This window comes from Vidua macroura, chromosome 6 (assembly GCF_024509145.1).
Source record: "Vidua macroura isolate BioBank_ID:100142 chromosome 6, ASM2450914v1, whole genome shotgun sequence".
Classification (NCBI taxonomy): domain Eukaryota; kingdom Metazoa; phylum Chordata; class Aves; order Passeriformes; family Viduidae; genus Vidua; species Vidua macroura.
This window is the reverse complement of record NC_071576.1, coordinates 4,613,380-4,635,775: the sequence shown is the minus strand read 5'-3', so window position 1 is coordinate 4,635,775 and position 22,396 is coordinate 4,613,380. Positions and strand designations below refer to the sequence as shown.

Below are 22,396 nucleotides of genomic sequence, written 5' to 3'. Positions count from 1 at the left end.
CAACATGTGCTACGTTGAATAACATGAAATGTGAGCGCAATTCGCAGAGCCCGGCTAGCTCAGTCGGTAGAGCATGGGACTCTTAATCCCAGGGTCGTGGGTTCGAGCCCCACGTTGGGCGTGTTAGTTTTGAGCCTCTTCGAGGGTTCCAGGCGGGAAAAGCCGAGTGCTGAGGGAAAACCCCCGTAAATGAGCGGAAAACTCAGTTTTTGTAAGTGACCTGTCTGCAGGAAGGACGCGCGTAACGAAGTGGGAGCCGTGAGGAGCTGGGCAGTGGCCACTAAACACCGGCCCCCAGGACATTTTATTTTTTTTAATAAACAATGCAGGAAACAGATGTTAATCGAGTAGGAGCTCCGGGCTCCCTCGCAGACAGAGGGGAATGACAGAGATAAAGCAGAGAGCTGGGCAAGCACCTGCCATAGGAAATGTAACAAGAGCCAGGGTGGGATTCTCCATCTAGGATGGTTAAACACAGGAACTACAGGAGAGCAGCCCCACAGGAAGGGAGCTGGGGGTTTATAGCAGCAGGAAATTCACCCCTGTGAGCGTGTGAGGCCCTGGCACAGGGTGCCCACAGGAGCTGTGCCTGCCCCTGGAGCCCTGGAAGTGCTCCAGGCCAGGCTGGACAGGGCTTGGAGCAGCCTGGGATAGTGGAAGGTGTCCCTGCCATGGCAGGGGTGGAACTGGGTAAGCTTTAAGGTCCTTCCCAACCCAAACCACTGTGGGATTCTGTGGTTTGGGTTGGTCCATCACTGAACAGGCTCTCCAGGGAAGTGCTCACAGCCAGCCAGAGCTCAAGGGGCATCTGGACAATCCTCTCCTAAAGCCATAGGATTTACTTTATGTAGTCCTGCAAGGAGCAGGGAGATGCACTCCATGAGCCTTAGGGGTCCCTCCTGACTTGAGACAATCTGATTCCATGAAAAGGGAGATGAGGGAATGAGATAAAGCCACTTTTCCCCAGGAACAGCTCCTGCTGATGCAGCATTGGCACAGGCAGACCACAATGGGCTCGTCCATATTCCAAAACCCTCCTCCAGTCAGCAGGACTCACCTGGAGCTGTCTGCAATTGGCCAACACCAACCTGCTGGAATGGCATCCAGTCCAGAATCAGGAACCTCAGGGGGAAATCCTCCAGTTACTGCAGGGGTTTGTGTCTGTCACTGTCCTTCCTGCTAAGCCAGGCAGACACTCTGAATTTGTCTGCTGGGAGGATCCATGGATCCCACAGCTGTGCCAGGGACAGAAGAACTACAACAGTCAGGGTGAAAACCCAACCATTTCTACACCATTACACATGTAGGGTGTGATCTCTGAGGGCTTCCCAGGGCACGCCATTAAGAGTCTTTCTCACTCCTCCAACGAAATAAAAATCTGCCTTAGCAGGTCCTGGGACTCCGCACTTAACCCAGCAGTAACATGGGAGTTGGGAATTCTGTCCCTGCCACGTGAAACAGAAGAAGCTGAGGCTGTTCAGTGATGCAGAAACCCCAGAGGAGGAGATGTGAGTGGGCAGAAGGAAGATGAGGTGGCAGAACACGCCGGGAGAAGTCCCAGGGTACGTGCGCAGAGCAGCACAGAAATACCCCTGGAAAGGAAGGGCTGAGAATATCCTGAATTTCCTCAGCTGCAGTCTGCTGCAGTTCAGGAAAATGACATCATTGCACCACCACAGCTCTGTAGGAGTTTCAGCTCCTGACTCCTTCCCGCTGAGAAGGGAAGGAGCTCCCAGCTCCATGGGACTCGTGCTGATGGCAAATTCCTCTCTCAGGAAGCTCTGGCTCAGTTCTTACTGAGGTAAAACATAACCTGCACCCCAAATTACCCAGATTGTGACTGAAAATGAGCAGCACAGCTCAGGCTGCATGCTCTGTACACCTGAGGCTGGCTCTCTGTGCCTGGCAATGAGACTCTGTCTGTTTATCCAGCCTGGAACAGCACCAGGAGATGATCCCTGAAACACCAACCTCATCCCACAACTATAAAAACTAACAGCACCTGTTAAGGTAAAACACACTGACAAAACCATGCAGGAGTTACTGAAGTGCTGCAGCACATTCCCTGTGCTAGGGCTCACCAGAAGAGGATTTCTTAAAATATCTGTTTGACTTGCAGAGTCGTGCTTCAGGCACACAGCAGGTGGGCAGCAGGCAGCACGGGGAGATCTGTCACAAAAAGCACGTTTGTGCCAAGAAAAGGTTTCACCACCCCAAGAAATGTTATATTTATCTTCCCAAATTTGAGACAAAAATTGCTCCTCAGGGTAGGATTTACACCTCAGTAACCAGCAGATACCAGCAGTCACCATGTAGCCACTGAGTCAAGTTTGACCTCACACCTGTTTATAATTAATTTATAATAATTTATACTCTTACACTGCTGAAATCTTTCTTGGAGGAGACATAGGGAGAGGTTTTAGCTCAGCATGATGAGAGGATTACAGGCAGAAGAGTTCTCTGCTAAAACTCTTACAAAAGGGGAAATAATGTTCCACTACCTTTGCTAAACAACCCCAAACTATTTCTTCACATGTGACTCAAGGGTGGAATATTTTAATAAAGAATTTGGCACTCAGAATTATCATAGATGTTTCCCTAGTGCTGTTCATTCTTCTTAACATGCTTAAAATTAAAACATCTTAAACCAAATTCTCTCAGCAATGAATTTACTATACAGATAAATAATAAACAACTCAGTAGGGAACAGCTCATGAGGGGACAGAATTTCTCCAAAACAAGACAAAAGAGCAGAGGAGCTGCCAGAGTTAAGTTTGTAAACTATAACTGGACAGGGTTTTAAATAGTGTTAGTGCCTACACCCTGACAACACCCACGTTGTTCATATTTAATAGTGTTACACACAAATTAATGAACAAAACCAGAACCCCAATGCACATGGATGCAGTTGAAATGGGGCAGAATCCTCGTGTGGAATTTAAGTGCTTATTTCTCTGTGGAAAAAGCTCTTTTCATCAGTGGTGGGGGTGCTTTTCCAACATCAAACATCATTTCCAGAGGGGGGTTGTTGAGGCAGCACCAGTCGGGAATGCGGCCAGTCTGGCTGTAATATTCCTTGGACACAGAGCGGCTCCCAAGGATGTCCTGGAGAGCTCCAAAAATTGCTCCTGGCAAAAAAAAACAGCAAAAAAAAAAAACTGCATTAATTCCATGGAGAATTTATCTTTCTATTTCTTCCCACCGAGACTCTCAACTGGGATTTTTTAGCTCTGCCCTTAAATGTAAAGGGATGAATGGATATTGCTGCTTTCCTTTTCAGTAGCCCAGCTAGTCCCAAACTGCTTCCATTTATATCCCTGGAAAGTAACTGAAAACAAGGAATCATCTGCTCTCTGCTGACAGCAAACCTGGCCTGATTGACCCACTTCTTACAACAAAGTTTCTATCTGAAGCACTTCAACCAAACACCATTGTGTTCAGGGCAATTTTTACCCCCAAAAAGTTGCACCACAAATTCACACCAGCTGTGAGAAGATTCAGCCCACGGCAGCTGACCAGGGAAGAAAAGCATCACAGAATTTGGTGCACAGAAATTGTTCTGGTTTGCTAACCCTAAGAATAAAAGGTTTGTTCTGGTTTGCTAACCCTAAGAATAAAAGGTTTTATTCACCACAAATCCCACTTGGAAGGGTTCTTTTTCACCTCTGCTTCCCAGTTTTTCCCATTCTTACCTCCCAGCCAGGCCACGCAGTTGGATTTGGCAGGGGGAGTGTGGATCCTGAAGGTTTTAGTGGCAAGAGCTTCCTTGTACTTGGGTTTCTCCACCAGGTGTCTGATCTCAGCCATGAGCCTGTGCAGGAACCCCGGCAGCATCGCGGTGCCCCCGATCACCACCAGGTTCTCTGCCAGCTGCTTCCTGGTGTCTATGGGGCACTAATGCAAACAGGGACACAAAAAAAAAAAAACCAAAAAAACACAAATAAATCAAGCTGCCTGAGCCTGAAGCCATTCAGAGGTCCCTTAGAAATTCAGTCCATTTCTGTGCCCTCCAATTGCTGTTTTCTCATATTTAGCTGGAAAATAACCAAGAGAACGAGAGAAATGTGAGGGAAATGCCTGGAGGTGCAGAGGTGAAGGCTCCAGGCACAGAACTTCTTAAACAATTTGTTTTCATAAAGAATTCTAATTGAAATGTTTGTCATATCAGCCAAGTCCATGGCTCTCCAATAAATTGCATCTCAGCAAACTTATTGAAATGGCATCAATAGCTACAGGGAGCCAACTTTAATTAACATGTATACACCACCACATAATGAAAATTTCCATTTATAGTGGTTTTCTGATGCATTTTTTTCCAAATATATTAAGAAGTGAAGCATTTGTATATGCCAAGAAAGAATTCTGCAATAAATTTCATATACTGCCTGCAATAAAGATGTCCAAATTGATTTTATTCTAGCACAGGTAAACCAGCAGCCTGCAGGACTCAAAGTCTTGAGTCATTTTTAACTGCAGGTTATCCAAGGCTGGAGGCATTCCCTGAGCTGTTTCTAATATAAAAATACCTGAACAAGCGAATCCAAGATCAAAGTGGCAACAGATGTCTCTTCATTATCCTGTTCAAAGAGGATTTCCACCACGGAGTCTCTGTGGCACAGACAGGAAGTGAGTGTTAATGAGCAGCAGAGCCACACCGAGCTGAACTCAGGCACAGCAGAGCTGGAGATAACTCCAGCCTTCCTGCTGCCAACACTTTGTCACTCCTGTCACACAGCCCGTGCACACAGCAGTGCCAGCAGGGAGGGGACAATCCTGGACTCCTTGGGACAGCCATGGAATCCTCGGAAAAGACCTTTAAGGTCATCACATTCAGCCCTCAACCCAGCATCAGCACCGTGATCACCACTAAACCACATCCCCAAGTGCCACATCCACACGTTTTGAACACTTCCAGGGATGGTGACTCCACCACTTCCCTGGGCAGCCTGTTCCAGTGCTTTACAGCCCTTTCAGTGAAGACTCCCTAATATCCCATCTAAACCTCCCCAAGCCAACTTGAGGCCCTTTACTCTTGTCCTGTCCCTTGTTCCCTGGGAGCAGAGCCCAACCCCCACCTGGCTGCATCTTCCTGGCAGGAGTTGCAGAGTGAGGTTTCCTCTGAGCCTCCTTTTCTCCAGGTTCAAATGCCCTGTTCATATCACTAAGCCTGTCCTTTTATCAGGCTTTGATACTCATTTCTCTTCCCCATCCCTCCAATCTCTCTGCTCTCATCCTCCCCTTGGGGCTCTAGAGAAGCCACCCCCTCCCATTATGGGCTTGCACTGTGCCCAGCACACAGCTTTCATTTTAGAGGCATTAAAAGCATATGCAAGTGTCTCATTAAAATCCAATTTTATGAAAACTTATGTGCTTTTAGAGTTGAAATACATCCTTGTAATGACAAATACTCTGCCATGGCACTTCTCACCTGATGGGGCCAACTACATGGAGAATCTTTTCTCCATCCAAAGGATAGTCCACATCTGGAGGCGGTGAGGGACGCTGGAAACAAAACCAGACTTGTATTATTACTTTAGAGCCCCAAAAAGGCTGCAGCCACCTCAAAAGAGCAGGAAGAGCTTCATCCTCCACTCACCTCAGCACTGCCATCAATGTTGAACTTGGCTGCCTGGATTTTCAGCCCCCGCTGGAGATCACTCACAAAGCAAGTGCGGACTGTGCAGAGGGGAAGGAAGAGAGGGGCACGAGTGAGGCCTTGCTGGATCCTTTCATCACCAGCAAAACCAGCCATTTTCTTAATTTAGAGAAGAACACACACTCCAGGCCCTTGCTGGTCCAATATATTATCAAATAAATGCAAAGAGAAGCAGTCTCTACTCTCCAGCAGAGTTCAGGCACTCTCTCGATCACCAGTTAAACAAAGCTGACACTGAAATTATGTTGGAAATCCTGCCTGTCCTTTCTCACACTAACCACACAAGGTTTAAAGCCAGAGGGATGCTCCTAATGGTGCCTCAAGGTGCCAGGGGTTGTATCCTGCCTTCACTGCAGGCTTTGCACCACAGCTTCAAATGAGGCATTGCTCATTTCTTAAACAGGCTCCTACCGTGCAACATTTTCCTTACTGCAACTCTTCGACACCCTGAGAACTCCAAAGGGTTTTTCTGCTTCCAGACAACACTGACAGAGCACAGTCTCATTTGTATCCCAGCTGCTACTGTTATTATACACTTAATTATTTGTATTTGGTACAGGTGAGCATCTCCCCCATAAACTGCTGTCCCAAAGAAACAACCCTTCAACACACAGACTGCAACAATTTCATCCCTAGCCTGGTGTCTCTGGTTCCAAAAGACTGCACAGAAAACACAACTCATCAGAAAAAGTGTGCAAATCCAGGAATCAAAAAAGCAACTTCCATTTCATAAAGCACCATCTGTATTTATTTTGCATTTGACTGATGGATTTCTTCCTAGTTTGACCCAAGGGATACATACTAGTTACTGTTTTCTAGGAAAACACATCTTTTTCTATCTGCTGCACATGTAACAATCACATAGGAATTCATCCAAGTTCTGCCCAAAGAAAGACTCTACTTTTCTTTGCTGTAGTAAATGTAGTTCTTGTCTCCTCTTGCCTACCTTAACACACCAAAATATCTTTTATAAATACTTTTTTTTTTTGAAAAACTGACTTTAATGCAAACTGAGAGTGGATGCAACAACTGAGCCATTCTAGTTAATCTGTAAACAAGACTGCACAACAGTGCAATCCTCTTTCTGTGCCCACCTATCAAATACATCTAAAAGTTGCAACTTAACAACACAGAGGTTAAAGTGAAAGAGGAATTCAAAACCTGGTTTTGCTTTCGAAGAGGAAGAACAACACAAGTTCATCCAAGAGGTAATAAATGTGGCAGAGGAGAGAAATAGATTCCTAAATGTAAAATATTGCATACTCGTTATTATCACACTCTACTGCACAATTTCATACACTAGAGTTTAACAAAGCAAACAAATTTACCTTTTATATCCTCTACTATGTCTTCTGGGACTGAGCCTGAAATAAAAAAAAAAGCAAAAACTTAGTTTCATTCTTAAATTCTCTTCCTACTTAAAGTTTTGTTCTAAGTTTGAATTACATTTAATATATTAAACTTTCACTCTGACAGCAGCTTTCAAAGATTTCCAAAACAGAAAAGAGATTAAGAAGAGAAGTAAGTTTGTCTTTGCTCAAAACAGACTGAAAAATTACTATAGAACTTTTATCTCAGCCTTTATTCAAAATTGCTGTGAGAAGAGGCTTGTCATAAAAATAATATACTTGTGAAATTACAGAATCACTGGGTTGGAAGAAACCTTCAAGATAGAGTCCAACCCAGCCCCAACATTCAACTAAACCCTGGCACCCAGTGCCACATCCAGGCTTTGTTAAACACACCCAGGGATGGTGACTCCACCACCTCCCGGGCAGCCATTCCAGAACTTTATCACTCTTTCTGTAAAAAACTTTTTCCTGATACCCAACCTTTATTTCCCTTGGCACAGCTTCAGACTGTGTCCTCTGGTTCTGTCAGTGCTGCCTGGAGAGAGAGCCCAAGCCCAGCTGAGCACAGCCACCTTTCAGGAGCTGTACAGAGTGCTGAGGTCACCCCTGAGTCTCCTTTTCTCCAGGCTGAGCACCCCCAGCTCCCTCAGCCATTCCTCACAGGGTTTGTGTTCCCAGCTCCTCACCAGCCTTGCTGCCTCCTCTGGACACATTCCAGCATCTCAACTTCCTTCCCAAACTGAGGGCCCAGAACTGGACACAGCACTCGAGGTGTGGCCTCAGCAGTGCCAGGTACAGGGGAACAATGACCTCCTGCCCCTGCTGGCCACACTGTTCCTGATCCAGGCCAGGATGGCAAGAAAGAATTCATGCAGGTAGGCCACAAGAGACACAGTGAATCCTAAACCCATTTTGTTCTCTGTTAGGATTAACACCCTTTCCCCAGAGGAGTTCCCAGCACAGATGCCCCCTCCCAGTCCTTACCCATCACAGAGGGAAGGCTTTGTCCTTTGGCCAGTCCCGTATCCACCGTGCACTGCTCCAACAGCTGATACTCCAGCTCCCTAAAACAGTGCACAGGAGGGTGGGGAAAGACATCCATGAACTCAGCCTGCCTCTCTGGACTACACTCCAGGGACAGGATTAATTCCTTCCAGTTACATCCTTCTAAATATAAACTTAAGGAGACCCCATTCCCACAGGTTTTATCACATCAGCAACAGTCACACAGTTTTAACTCTAAAGTTAAGATGTAAAAGAGGAACTTTTGCTCATGGTCAGAGAGGAACTTTCACAAATAAATCATTTGTAATCTGGAATGGATAACTATGAACTTACTTGTGGATTGCCTTTCCTCCCAGGGGAAGGGAACCCCAGCAACTCAGGATTGGAATTCCCTCATAGATCTACAGGAAGATCAGGAAATTCTCCTTTTTCATTTGTTTTCAGTCTGCTAGAATTAAATGCCTTTTCCCTTCTACAATCCCTACAATTAGCCACCTTCTAACTATTTTTGTCCAAAATTCATTTCTAGTAAAAAAAATATCTCATGTGTCACAAGAGCCCCACTGAAAATGAAAGGATACAGGCAGCACCAAGCTTTCTGCATATCCACAGTCCAGCACCATGGCAGAGTTGATCCCCAGTGTCAGGAGAGACATCAGGTGACTTGGAGCAAACAAAACAGAAGGTACCTACACAGAAACCAAAAGCAAAGTTGGCAGAAGGGGAAAAAGAAACAAAAAAGAAACAAAGCACTGATGCCTTCCCTGGATGGCATTTTAAAAGCAAAACCCAAACAACTGTATCTTGAATTATTCCAGTACTAATCTAATGAATAAATACAACAGGATTCCCAATTCTGTGTCCATCTCCTTTGTGGAGCACACCAGGTACTTCAGTAATGATGGATGTTGGAATGGGCTTGTAAGAAAAGCAAGTGTTAGCTATAAAACTCAGGTCCAGTTTTTTATTGTTATTGAAAAAAATGAAAGAAGCTACTCCAAAAGCTGTAAAAACTTGAAGATGTGAATAAAAGAGCTAGAAAATCCATAAAACTTTGCCTTATGACAAACACTGCTGCATCCAAACAGAAGAGGCTGTTTGAAACACTCTCAGAAAAACAATGTGGAAACTCAAGTTAAATTTACATGAGAATGACTTCCTTCTCCCAGAATTCCACAAATCAAGTATCCTAGAAAGCAACAGTTCAATTAAAAGAACACTTTGAAGAGTGAATTAAATGAGAAATTTCAATAAATCCTGCACTTAAAGGAAACATATTGATCCTTAACCCAGAGCAAGAAGGTAAAATACTGACCCTGCATTTATAAACCACTCTTTGCACCAAGAAGAAAAATAGAAACCAGAGATAATTAAATTTCCATCAGTATTAACTGGCTTCTTAACATGTTAGAAAGTCTCTCCATCAAAATATGACTGAATACATGAGCCATTTTCAACAAACCATTTTGCATGGGATGTGCTTTAGCTGAGACATTTTATTGCTGCAAAAGGGATTAGGGAAAAAAACCTCAAAAAACCAACTCAAATCTTTCAGCAAGTTGAAGTCATCAGAAAATTTTACCAATAGTAAGAAAGAATTATGCAGGAGTTTGAGATTAGTTGGTAAACTGTGCTGTGGAAGGACAGTGAAGAAGTACTGCAGTCAAACTGGTTTCACTACTTTTTATAGAAAAACCTTAAACATTTTTCTGTCTGAACTGAACAAGCATGGAGTCACCTTCTAAAACATTTCCTGCTACAACTGAGCAATAATTAGGTTCAGACTTTTCACAGAATCCTTGACTGGTTGGGTTGGATGGAACTTTAAGGATCATCCAGTTCTACCACCTTCCACTATCCCAGGCTGCTCCAAGCCCCATCCAGCCTGGCCTTGGACACTGCCAGGGATGGGGTAGCCACAGGTTTCTTTTTCCCACAACTTTTCTTCAAAAAGACTGATTAGGCAGAGCAGATATTTGATTTCAGGTAAGTTCTTGTCTAAATGAGCACAGCCATGTGCTAGGCAGATATTGACTGTGGCAGAAATCATGAGACTTGCTGACAGGGCACTAAGAAGTGTTTCAATAGAAATCCTGGCTCCAGGCAGTGCTCAGTGGGGATTATTGGATCTGTCTGGGACAGAGCACTGTGAGCTGTATTAGCTACAAGCCAGGGAAACCTTGCAGAGCCTTGTTAATTGCTGCTGCTCATGAAGAGTCAGAGTGGAACAAAATGGTTTTTAATCCAACTTCCATACCCTACTTCCTCACACCATCAACTGATTTTACTTCTTTATGCCTCTCACTCTTTCCTTTTTTTTTTTTTTTTTTTTCTTTCTCACATCTGGTACTGACTTGTAAGCAAAATTCCTCCTAGCAATGTGGAGCAAAAGTACACATTTCTGTCAAACACTTACCTCAAAATGCTTGAAAAGGACCCTGGTGAGGGTGTCCCTGAAGTGTGAAGGGCACAGGACTGACTCTATGATCACAACACGCCGGTCCCTGGGATTCACCAGCAGATGCCTAAAAAAGGACAAGATGTGCAAAATAAAACTGGGAAGTTTAAGCAGCTATTATGAAATCTATCCTACAGTCATATTCCATTTTCCTCAAAAATCCTAAAGATTTGCATTTAGATAGCATTTGCTACAGCAGACCCCAAAGTCTTTTTCACAAATCTAAAAACTCCAATGCTTTCCTAAAAGAAAGTCAGGGAACTCATTATACATTTCTAAATCAATATAAAGTAATACAAAAATAAATAATCAATGGCTTATCCAGTGTCATAAAGCACATAAGAATGATGATACTCTTATACTCAGATGCTCTGATTTCAGTGGAAAAGGATGAAATAGTCCTATTTTCAATTGCAAAGTGGTGGTCTAGGACAGAAGAAGAAAACAACCCAGGCCACAGCAGATCTGAGGCACAGAAATTAAATCCTGGTTTCCCTGTGATGGCTTTCACTGTGCAAAAATATGGACTGGAAGCAAAGAGAAAAGACCAAGTCCAATTTCATTATTCTGTAGGGGTACTAAAAACAGAATAAAGAGATGTATTGCTGAGGTAAAAACATTCCACAGATAAAGATTCCTCCTTCCAAACCACTGTGGAGAGAATTCTGCACTGATAGGAGTTTCAGCCCTATCAAAATCAATGCAACTCCTGAGATAATGCCTGCCCCTCCTCAGGCCCTTTATAAATCCCTCAGCTGAAAGGTAATTTATCAAACACCTTCTGCTTTTACAGAGCAACTGCTGCTGCAGGACAGGAACTCTTTGTAAGATAACCTGGATCTCAGCACCACCAAATTCCCTTGCAAAGCCTTATGTCAGTTTTCTTATCTAACCAGGCAGAGTCCATCCCCTGCTCACATCCCTGGAAGTGCTCAGGGAAGGCCTGGATACCTGGGAGGTGTCTCTTACCTGAAATACAGCATGTGGATAAATTCCTTCAGGTAGGAATACAGCTCCTCTGTATTGATGTTGTACTGAACCACCTTGACAGGCTGGGAAGGGAGAACATCCTCAGTCAGCTCAAATGCTGGGCAGTGATTTATATATATATATATATTCACACATTATATATAAAGATATATATAAGACACATAAATAATATATATTTAATCTGACATTATCTATAAATACTCACTCTTGCCTGATTTGCTCTTTGCCCTTAAAACATCACATAAACCCACCCTATAACTGAATTCCACAGTTAATTAATGCTAATTTTTCATACAGGCAACTTTCCCACCCTCTACTAAATGAAAAGAAAATAAAAGCATAACTAGGCAAAGCAATTTCTCAATAAATGCCCCAAAACACAAGTTCCATGGGGGCTGAGCAGCAATTAACACACCAGTACTGGTATCACACTTAACCTGCACCTACTCACAGGTTTTAACAGCAGCAGTTAAAATAATGAAAAATATAATAATATTTCAGAGTATTTTATTCAGGCAGTGAAAAATGGCTTGTGATGGCCAGAAAAAGCATCTGCAAATTCTTGCTATGCCATAACACACCAAACAGCATAAAAACAGCTCACCTTTGAGACACCAGGTTTCTTGATTTCACTGGGGATGATGCATCTTGGTCCTGTTTCTCCTGCAAACCCACACCTGAAAGAAAATGTTAAAAACCTGATTATTTGAAGCCACCACTTGACCCCCCCCTGGGCCTAGGGACCATCAAAGAGTAATGAATTAGGGCATTCTGTTACTGCAGAGAGGGGTTTTGCACACAGTTTTCCTCTCCAGCCACTTGGAGATAAATTTAAAGATGCACTAAAAGATAAAGGTTTTGTGTATTTTTAATTGACTCTCTCAACAAAACGATAAAAATACCAAACTTTTCAGAAAGCCACCTGGTCTTCCTCAAACACACAAGAACCATGGACTGAAGAAAGGAAATTAAAATCAAAATGAATTCAAGGTTTATTTTAGTCTCAGTGCCTGATATTTGTTTCATCCCTGTCACTCCCAGTAACTACAAATCTCTGAAGAAAACTACAGTTTTCTTTAAAGCTGCTGGACTTGGAGCACTTTTAATACAAAAAGTCAATTAATGTTTGATTCTGGTATTTGGCAGCTGTCAACATGTTGGATCATTTCAGAAAAAAAAAATCTTGAAACAGCCACAATTCAGAATTTGATTTTCTTCTTCTGTCTCAAACAGATACTTGTACAGTCCCAGTGTGTACAGGCAGTTTTCCTTGAACTTTCGGCTAATTTCAGCCTTATTTGGAACAGATCAGACACTTCTCATACAATTCAGCTGCTATTACTTCTATGAGAGTGAACGCTGGAAATAGATCCTAAAATCACACCATTCATGGAAAAAGCATTTCCAAAAGAGGGTTTTATTGGATAAACAATGCCCAGGGAATAAAAGCTCACAAGCACCCCCAACCTGGGACAATTGGCCACTCAACATGAATCCACAAAAAGCCACCCATGGGAATCGCTTGTCCCCATCTGTAAAATCCTCCCATTCCCAGGTAACAAAGCTTTTGGCCCACGAGGTGAAATACTAAAAATATAGCGAGCATTCCTGCTTCAGCACTCGAGCTAAATCTTGTCTTAATCTAAAACACAAGATTAAAAATGCAGGCTGTTCATTACCAGCTCCACACCCCAGAGAACACCACAGAAAGGGGGAAACCTCACATAATTCTTCTTGAAATAATGGTTGGGATTGGAAGGGGAATTTAAAACCATCGAACTCTGCCACGGGCAGGGACACCTTCCACTCTCCCAGCTTGATCCCTGCCCAACCTGGCCTTGGGCACTGCCAGGGATCCAGGGGCAGCCCCAGCTTCTGTGGGCACCCTGTGCCAGGGCCTCCCCACCCTCACAGGAAAGATTTTTTTTCCCAGTATCCCATCTAAGCCTGTCCTCTGGCAGTGGGAATCCATTCCCCCTTGTCCAAAATCCCTCTCCAGCTCTCTGGATCCCCTTTAAGCACTGGAAGGGGCTCTAAGGTCTCCCCTCCCCCAGACCGGACACCCCCAAATCCCGACCTCAGTGCGGGGCACTCACTTGGTGAAGGCCTGTCCCAGGTCGATGACCACGGCGGTTTTCTCCCCGCCGCTGCCGAGCCCCTCATACAGCGGCATCGCGGCCCGGCCTCCCTTTGCCGCTTCTCCTTCCTCCGCTCCCTTCTCCCTTTCCCTCCCGTTCCGCCTCCCTCAGCCGCCGCCGCACGGGCCCTTCCCGCTGCCCGGCGCGCCGGGCTGCCCGCGGCGCCTGTCCGCCCCGCCGCCGCCCCGCCGCCTCCCTCGGGCCGGCGCCGCCGCTCCCGCCCCATCCTGCAGGGCTCCAGCGCGGCCGGGAGCGCCGCGGCGCCGGCGGCGGGCGCGGTGCGGCGCGGCTGCCCCTCAGCTCCGCTCCGGCGGCGGGCCGGGCAGCCGCGGGGAGCAGCGCGGCGGGGCCATGGTGCGGGCGAAGGGGCGGGCCCCGCGTGAGGGCGGCGGGGGAAGCGCGGTCAGGGCTGCTCCCGCTCGAGCAGAAGCGTAAAATTCACAGAATCGTTTGGGCTGGAAAAGCCCCCCAAGGTTATCGAGTCCAGCCATTGCACCATTAAACCATGTCCCCAAGTGCCACATCCACGTGGCTTTTAAATTCGCCCAGGGATGGGGACTCCCATCAGTTCCCTGGGCAGCCGGTGCTGTGATGGGACAGCCCTTTCTGTGAAGAGATTTTTCCCAACAGTCAACCTAAACTGCCCATGGGACAGCTTGAGGCCATTTCCCCTTGTCCTGTCCCTGTTCCCTGGGAGCAGAGCCCGACCCCCTGGCTGTCCCCTCCTGTCAGGAGCTGTGCACAAGATCCCCCCTGAGCCTCCTTTTCTCCGGGCTGAGCCCCTTCCCAGCTCCCTCAGCCGCTCCTGGGGCTCCAGCCCCTTCCCCAGCTCCGTTCCCTTCTCCGGCCACGCTCCAGCCCCTCAGAGTCCTTCTTGTCCCGAGGGGCCCAAAACTGCCCCAGGGCTGGAGGTCCCTCAGCAGTGCCAGCACAGAGGGACGGGCGCTGCCCTGCTCCTGCAGCCACCCCATGGCTTGTGGATAGTTCAATTCAGTCAGAGAGAAAAAGAGAAAGATTTCTACCAAGCTAAACCTGAGAAAAAGTCAGAGAAGAATGTAAACAATCTATTATCTTACTTTCTGTTCATATTGTTTATAGATATGTTCTACCACACTAAGTCCAGTATACCAATCAAGTAAAATGTTTTTACTTTAAAACCAATGAAATTAATGTTCACAATGTTCTCTATAAAAGAGAGACGTGCTTTTAAATAAACACTCATTTTACCTTCTAAAATGGTACGAGTCATTTCGCCCGTCCCTGGCTCAACAACATCAATGGCTGACACAGAAACAGCCACATTTAATGCAAAAAGCCATTTCTACGAGGTTAAATGCGCAGTACCCTCGGGGTACAGCATCCTCCCTCTTGAACAGAAATAAAACAACTCGGGGACTAAAAAAGCCACATCACTCCGTTGCTCCAGAAGTGTTGGGAGTGAAGACGAGAGCTTAAAATACAGTGAGGACAGAAATGATAAACCCTATGGTGGTAACAAACCGTGCAGGGCCAGGGGTTGGACACAGTGATCCTTGTGGATCCCTTTCAGCTCAGGACCTTCTAGGAATCCATGCTTTCAAGACTGGGTCGCCTGCGACAGGTGATCAGGGAGGCAGAAGATCAGCTGTGCTTAGTAGAAAGAACCTAAAAATATCAATAAAAAAAAAAAAAACCAAAAGGTGTTCTGATGATGTGGTATGTGTCTCTCCGTGACTGGATTCCCTGGCTGGGAAAAGGGAATTTCTACCAGATTTTGGTCGGTGTAAAGCAAATTTGGGATCACTTGTGGAGGAGATTCCAAAGGCAGCGCTTGCCCCACTCCCAACAACCATCTTCTTTCCCCTGCCAATCTTCCCCTTCCCCACACACCTGTGAAACCTGCTGCTCTTCAGGCAGCTGTGATGTCCAGGAGTGGGACCGTGGCCCTGCTCACACCCCCAAAGGAGGAGTCCTGGGTATTTATCTCAGCAAAGTGCACGAGACCCATTTCTTCTTCAGGGAAGCAAAATAAGCATTGAAAAAGCAATTAACTGGGGAGTTGGGTCTAGACATTTGCTCTTTGCCAGCCAGGCCAGGCTGAGCGCCTGAGGGTTTGTGCAGAGGAGGACAAGGGTGCTAAATGAAGGCAGAGGATTTCAGGGAAGGCTGGGGTGACACTGCTGTGCTCTGCTGTCACTGAGCCCAACCCCCCTGACCTGGGAGCTGCTGCAGCAGCTTGTGGAGCTGTGCTTTTCGCCGTGCTTTCCCCTCTGCAGCAGTGCTGTCTGCCCCACATCCACACTTTCTATTTGCAGTTCTGAAGGTGGAGGAGTGTGGGAGTCAGCTGATGAGTGGGAGTGATGTGAGACGCCGAAAGCTGTCGCTGCCACCATCTGCTGTGTTGCCTGGGCCAGCCCCCTCACTAGCCCATGGGCTAGCAGCTCTGCACAAAAGCTTTCTTTGCTGCTCCTGTCACAGCCTTGTTGTGTTCCCCCCTTCTGGTCACCCTAAAGTCACCAAAATGACAAAGCAGGGTCAAGAGGCAGCACTGAGAAGAGAAGGTCCCCGTGTGTGTGGAGCAGAAGTGCAGACTGGGGGAGCTGAAGCAGATGGGGCATCCTGGAAGGGCTCTTGGAGGACACGTAAGGAATCCAGGCAGTGCAGAGGGAATGCAGGAAGGGGAACTTTGCAGTGACACACTCAGGGGAGACTCCTCTCAAAGCAAGGAGATCATAATAAACCACAATCCCTCAGAAATCCCTGCTATCTCTCCTTCAGGCACCATCCCACAGCTCCATACGAGCCCAGGAACTCTTAAACAACCCATCAGCAGCTTCCCATCCTCTCCTAGGAGAGGAAGACTGAGGAGCAAGGACAAGGCTGTAGTGGTGATGTGAGACACAGAAACAGTGATGGGACCAGCACACACCCAGTGAATTCTGGAGGAGGAGGGATAATTGCCAAGGCAGCGGTGGAGGATGCTGACACATGAAAAAAAAAAATAAACAAAACCCTGCAGTGATTAAACATTGTGACACCGAGTTCAACTTGCCTTATGATTTTGTGTGGTTATATGTTTTTAATGGCTTTTAAAATTATTTTCATGGTTAGTATTTTATGGCCTTCCAGAACATGGAAATGCAGCTGAACTTTAAAGGATATGCAAACAAGGAGGCATGAAAATATGTTCAAATGTCATTTCCACAACAGAACCTTAACTCTGCCATGTTTGAGCAATTCCCCAGTGCACCAAGAACATGCAGGCAGTGGTAATTATGCCTGACTGAGATAGGAATTATATTCAAGAAACTTTTCTGTATTTCATTTTTCTGTCAGGGAAACAATCCCAGAATTTCCCAAGTGCTCCTAGAGAGATTCTGTTCAGACACAAGGTAAATTTTTCACAATGAGAACAATCAGCCACTGGAATAATCTGCCCAGGGAAGTGTTGGATCCCTCAACATTAGACACTTTGAGATTCACCCGCACAGGGTGCTGGACCATCTTATTTCAACCATGATTTTGGCAAGAAAAGTTGTGTCAGATAATCCTTGAGATCCTTTCCAGCCTAGTATTCCATGATTCTGGGATAAGTTACTACCTGGAGTGCTTTCTGCCCTCTGTGTTCAAGGACAGCACAGGGAAGCTGTGCAGTCACTGCCTGGTGAGAATGTCCTCTCACTGGAGTGTGAATATTCTTCCTCTCAAATTCTGTAAAATCCTCCTGAGTATCTCTGTGATAGGGGACCTATAAAGACATAATATACTATACTTAATTTTGTTGCTCTTGAAATACTTTAGGTGTAAAAATTGGAATAATTTAGATAATATATGACGAAAGTCTAAGCGTGATGTTTGCATGATCTGTTTTCATCCCCAGATCTCATCCATTTATGATATCTTTCCATGCTATAATTACATATTTACAGCACTATGCTTATGTTTTGAATATAATGTTTTATGTAAAATGACTGCTTAGATATGTTTTGAAAAAATCAGGGGCCCTACTTGAAATCCACAGCCCATGGCTTCCTCCTGAATGTATTATCCCTGGGTCAGGAATGATCAGAGTATCCTGCTAATCACATCACCGTCTTTATAGTCCATTGGAAATCTCCTCTTAAATTACATTAATCAATCACAGTTAACACGAGTTCTGAAATGCAGGCTGCAGCTTAAAAGTGGCTTAATTTAATGGATGGGCTTTTCAGAGTTATTGATAATAGGAGCCTGAGAGTTAGAGATGTGCTAGGGTTTCATAACAAAATCCATCCATGCCAGGCTGGTTTAATCAAGAAAGCTGCTTGCATAATGTGAAGAGCACTCGCTCTCCCCCGAATATGTGACTGTTGAGGAAACAGATGGTGATGCTAACCCAAAAGAATCAGGCTATAAATACATTCAGGATAACAATATAAATGGAGATAATTATTCACAGTCTAAGGAGACGGTGGGACAATTAAGCCAGCTCGTAAGCAGTATGTCCAGCAGTGTGAAGAGCAGGATTTCCATAACATAATAAGAAATTATTTCCTGAGTGCAGCCAGTTCATGCAACTCTTGGGAGCGGTTCTACCTCCGACAGGCAAGAAAGAGGCCGTATAAGGACATGAAAATACAAAAAATTAACAGTAGCCCATTGAAATCAGTGAAAACTCTTATATCATAAAATCAAAGACTGGTGTGCGTTGGAAGGAAGCTTAAAATTCATTTAATTCCACTCCCTGCCATGGGCAGGGACGCCTTCCACCATCCCAGGTTGCTCCAAGCTCCATCCAGCCTGGTCTGGAACATTTCCAGGGATGGGGCAGCCACAGCTTCTGTGGGCACCCTGTGCCAGGGCCTCGCCACCCTCATGGCCAGGAATTTCTTCCTAATAACCAACCTAAACCTACTCTCTTTCAGTCTGAAGCCATTCCCCCTTGTCCCATCACTCCATGCCCTTGTAAAAAGTTCCTCTCCAACTTTCTCTCAGCTACCTTGAAGCAGTGGAAGGCCACAATTAGGTCACCCCCAAAGCCTTCTCTTTTCTTTTCTGGCCGAGCAATCCCAATTATCTCAGCCCTTCCTCATAGCAGAGCCGCTCCGTCCCTCTGCTCATCTCGGCGGCCTCCTCTAGACTCGCTCCAACAAAACAAAATGTGTAGGACAGCTCCTTTTGCCTAATGCAGTCCTTTTTCTCTCCCCCTTTTCGGGGATTCTGTTGGTATTCAAGCCGCTGGCAGAAGAAAGCCCCTTTCGGGAGTCCTGCGGACACGGCATTGTCACAGCGCTCTCCTCCGCGCTGCTGCCTCGAGGTGGCAGCTGCACAACCCGCAGGGAGGGTTCAAAGGGAACGTTTTTCATAAAGAAAATCACTTTCCTGTGCTCGCCCCGAAACAGGCAGCTCTCAGCTGAATTAATCCCCGCGGAGCACTTGCGAGCATTGCAAGCATAAAGGAATGTGTCCTGCAGCACAAACACTGCGTGGCTATGGCACGGAACAGCACGCCCGGCTAATACTCTGCTCCCTGAAAGCCAAGATGCCTGCCCGGACCCCTGCAGGGACTCGGATTTCAGCTGGACCCAGGCAGATCTCAGCAGCAGAGCATTATTATTTTTAATTGGTCATAAAATAAGCACTCTTTTGTGTCCCTGCATTGGCTGGCTTAGTCTGTGTACTCGCTTTTAGGTCTCCCTAATCTCTACAGGCTAACTGAGGCACGGACCCATCCCTTCCTCACAAAATCAGGGAATTGCATACTTATGGCCAGCTTTAGACCTTCTGGAGATCACAGAGTGCTTCCTCACCCCTTCCCAGCTCATGGATTCAAGGGGATCCACGTATCACCGCTCTGAAGAGAGAAAAAGGATGAAAGCCCCTGCTTGGGGTTCTGCTAACAGCTGGATCTGGTTCCTGCTGTAGGATTTTGGCTTAATTAATTGGAATGTTTCCAAAACAAAAATGTGTATTTCTCTGCCCTTAACCATCCTCAAGGGGGAAAATGAAAACACTGGTGGTGTCTGGAGCATTGCTGTTTCACTCTAAAACACAGTGCTCCTCTCACCCAGGCATCCCAATTCCATGTGTTATCCATGGGAAAGACCCCAAAAGTCTCTGTGGTGGGAGCTTTCAGCCCCACTTTGCTATTTTAGAAAGGGCTGTACTGGGAGGGATGGACTGGCAGTAATGACACTGCACTTCTTTAAAACCTGTGGATTCAGTGGTTCAGTTTAACCTCAAGTTTTGAAAAACAAAAGAAAGCTGCAGTTTCTAAAGTCCCGCTGGGTATTATGTGTGTGAACAACCGTATTTCAGATGATGAAGGCTGGACTCAATGATTTTGGAGATCTGTGTTTGATTCTCTGTTTCTGTGAATCTGTGAAGCTGAGGGTTTAATATCAGAGCAGGGCTTAGGGTCAGCCTGCTTTGGGGTGGTGTGTCTGGTGCTTTTTTTATTGTCAGCCTAATTTTGTAGTGGAATTTGTAGGATGAGGGGGAAAATATCCAAGGGAACTGACAGATGGTTCATGTTTTAGCTGAGACTCCAAAATGCACGTGGAGGGCTTCCTCAGCACTTTATCTCTGGGGAAATTGTAATATGTGGTTGTACCTTGGCATTAACTGCAGCAATTTTGTTGAAGGGTATGAAGAAGAGCGAGGGCTGTGCCGTGATTCCGTGATGGATGTGAGCATTGGTCCTCCCGGGCTGTATTCCCAGAGCAACTGCAATGGATTCCAGTGACCTTGGGCCAGTCAGCAGAAGCCTGGTTCTACTCTGAACAGTGAGTGTGTAAAAATGGCATTTCCTACTCAGCAGATCTGGGCTCTGTGTGCTCTCCAAGTCACATCTGCTGACTTTGGTGACAAAAATAAGTTCTTATGGCTTTCCTGCTCTGTGAGCACTTCAGAAACACGAGAGCTGGGAAGCAGAAGCTGGATCCCGTGCCTCCTTGTAGGACTGATTACTGTAAATCCCAGCCAGCAGTGGGGCTGCACTGGCACCACTTAGCCTTGCCCAGCTTTCCTGTTAGTGCCAGCAGTGAGATGCATGGAAGAAAGGAATCCAATCAATCAATTCTCCTGATTGAGCTTTAATTGCAGTTGACATTTATCGGGTTTGCAGTTGGAGGAAGAAGAAATCTGTTCATCCATAACATGGTTACATTCAAAATAATTCATTGGTCACAAACTTTTTCAAAGTGGAGTTGTTTTAAACAAACTCCCCTCTCTGTGGCAGGGGATGCTGTTCTCATTTTCCCTGAATTATTCATGGCTACTCCATTCCAGTGACTGCTGTTTAGTAGGAAGAGAGGGCCCCCTTAAAACAGATGCTACCAGCTGGTGTAAAGGTGAGTCTTGTGATGGAGATGTGCACTGATTTGTGTGCTGGATGTCCCCAATATTCAATTTGGGAAAGTCATTCAGCAGTAAAATTAACGGCAACTATTTTAAAATTGCCTTTACCTTCTGTGGCATGTCCTGACATACTTAGGAGAGCTGATACATCTCCTCACAGGTGCTAGGAGTAGCAGCATAAGGTGCAGCATTCTGCTGTCAGGACAATGATTTTTTAGTTCATTTTATACAGGCAAAATGTATCTTCATATAAAATTTTATGTGACCTAGTCTCTTAATTAGGACGTGCTGTTGGTACTTTTTGGGTTCTGCAATAAGGCTGCGACACGAATGTCACCTGTGAAAGAAATCTGATGTATCATTACTTTGTACAACAGAGCCAGCTGCTATAATAATACACAGATTTCATAAGAGGCTCTTACAAAAATTAGGTATTGTTATTTTACAGAAGAAGTGGAGGCTGAGAGCAGTGAAATTCAGTCTTGAAAATCCTCTAAAAAGGCAGAGCTGGGAATGGGATGAGTCCCACTCTTTCCCAGCTACGCTACCTGCATGGAAGAATGAGCCTGCTTACATCCAAATTTAGTCTCTGACTTCACCTCAGGTGAGAAGTTCTGAAGGACAAGACCAATAGAGGATTGTACTGAAATGTCTCAACCCCAAAGCAAGGGTGAGAGGGGTGAGGAATGGATGTTTCTTAACTTGCTGTGGAAGCGGGGCCTGTTTTGCTTGGTTACATGTATGCTCCATGGCATACATAAAGATCAGTATTTCCAACTAACAAACCATAGAAAGGAATAACAAAAGAGTGCTTTCTGGTGATTTCTGATTTCTGCCTCTTTCATCATGCCTCTTTCTTTCAGTCTGCAGATATTTTTGTCGATAACGCAGAAGCCTCTGATTTTGGCAGGTTATGCAGGGAAGAGAAACTTGCAGCGTACAGGGAATGTGCAATTTTAGGCAGGGAAAAAAAACACAGATAACCAGTTATTTTGGTTCCAGTGCTTAGAAGTGAAATATTTAACCTTGAGAGGACACAGTGCCAGTCTGGGTTAGGAGTCGATGGCAAGGGGGAAGTGAAAACCTCTCCAGTCTATTATGTGCCCTGCCTCCTTGGAGAACACTAAATCATCTCTTACACACGCTTTACATTTTAAGTAACTGTCCCAATAATTGTAAAGGTTAGATAGAAATGGAACTGAAAACAGTCATAGAATCACAGAGTGGTTTGTGTTGGAAGGAACTTAAAAAATCATCTCGTTCCAACCCCCTGCCATGGGCAGGGACAACTTCCACTGGAAGATCCCTTGTTCTGAATCCCAGGTCAGCTCTTAGGGGGGAACTGTGCAGCTGCTGAAGCCCAGCCCCTGGACTCATCCCTGAGGGCTCTGATTTCTGCTGGAGTGGTCCCTGTTTTCCTGCCCCTTTCCCCACACACAAATGACTGAACAGCTTGGGAATCAATCCCAGAGCCACCACA

At 45.6% G+C, this 22,396-nt stretch overlaps 1 protein-coding gene and 1 non-coding gene across 2 annotated transcripts; one reads left to right on the top strand and one right to left on the bottom strand.

The window, feature by feature from the left end:
- Positions 1-48: 48 nt before the first annotated feature.
- TRNAK-CUU (transfer RNA lysine (anticodon CUU)) lies at positions 49-121 on the top strand. The gene has a single exon. It is a non-coding gene; the product is annotated as a tRNA-Lys (tRNA).
- Positions 122-2,652: 2,531 nt separating this feature from the next.
- On the bottom strand, positions 2,653-13,719 carry ACTR10 (actin related protein 10). The gene is made up of 13 exons (XM_053979658.1): positions 13,558-13,719; positions 12,066-12,138; positions 11,441-11,523; positions 10,430-10,538; positions 8,595-8,702; positions 8,347-8,414; positions 7,993-8,072; positions 6,985-7,020; positions 5,597-5,676; positions 5,429-5,502; positions 4,527-4,608; positions 3,693-3,894; positions 2,653-3,128 (listed from the first exon to the last, which is right to left on the bottom strand). Exons 1-13 carry the CDS (start codon positions 13,632-13,634, stop codon positions 2,947-2,949), a joined length of 1,254 nt encoding a protein of 417 aa, XP_053835633.1. The 5' UTR covers positions 13,635-13,719; the 3' UTR covers positions 2,653-2,946.
- Positions 13,720-22,396: the final 8,677 nt, after the last annotated feature.

What these genes read in the sequence shown, in the direction of transcription:
- ACTR10 (XM_053979658.1), bottom strand. Translation starts at nt 13,634, where the DNA reads ATGCCGCTGTATGAGGGGCTCGGCAGCGGCGGGGAGAAAACCGCCGTG. An exon ending in CTGGGACAGGCCTTCACCAA is followed by an intron (nt 12,139 to 13,557) that starts GTGAGTGCCCCG and finishes ATTTTCTTTCAG; the next exon opens with GTGTGGGTTTGCAGGAGAAA. An exon ending in TCTTGGATTCGCTTGTTCAG is followed by an intron (nt 3,895 to 4,526) that starts GTATTTTTATAT and finishes TGTTTGCATTAG; the next exon opens with TGCCCCATAGACACCAGGAA.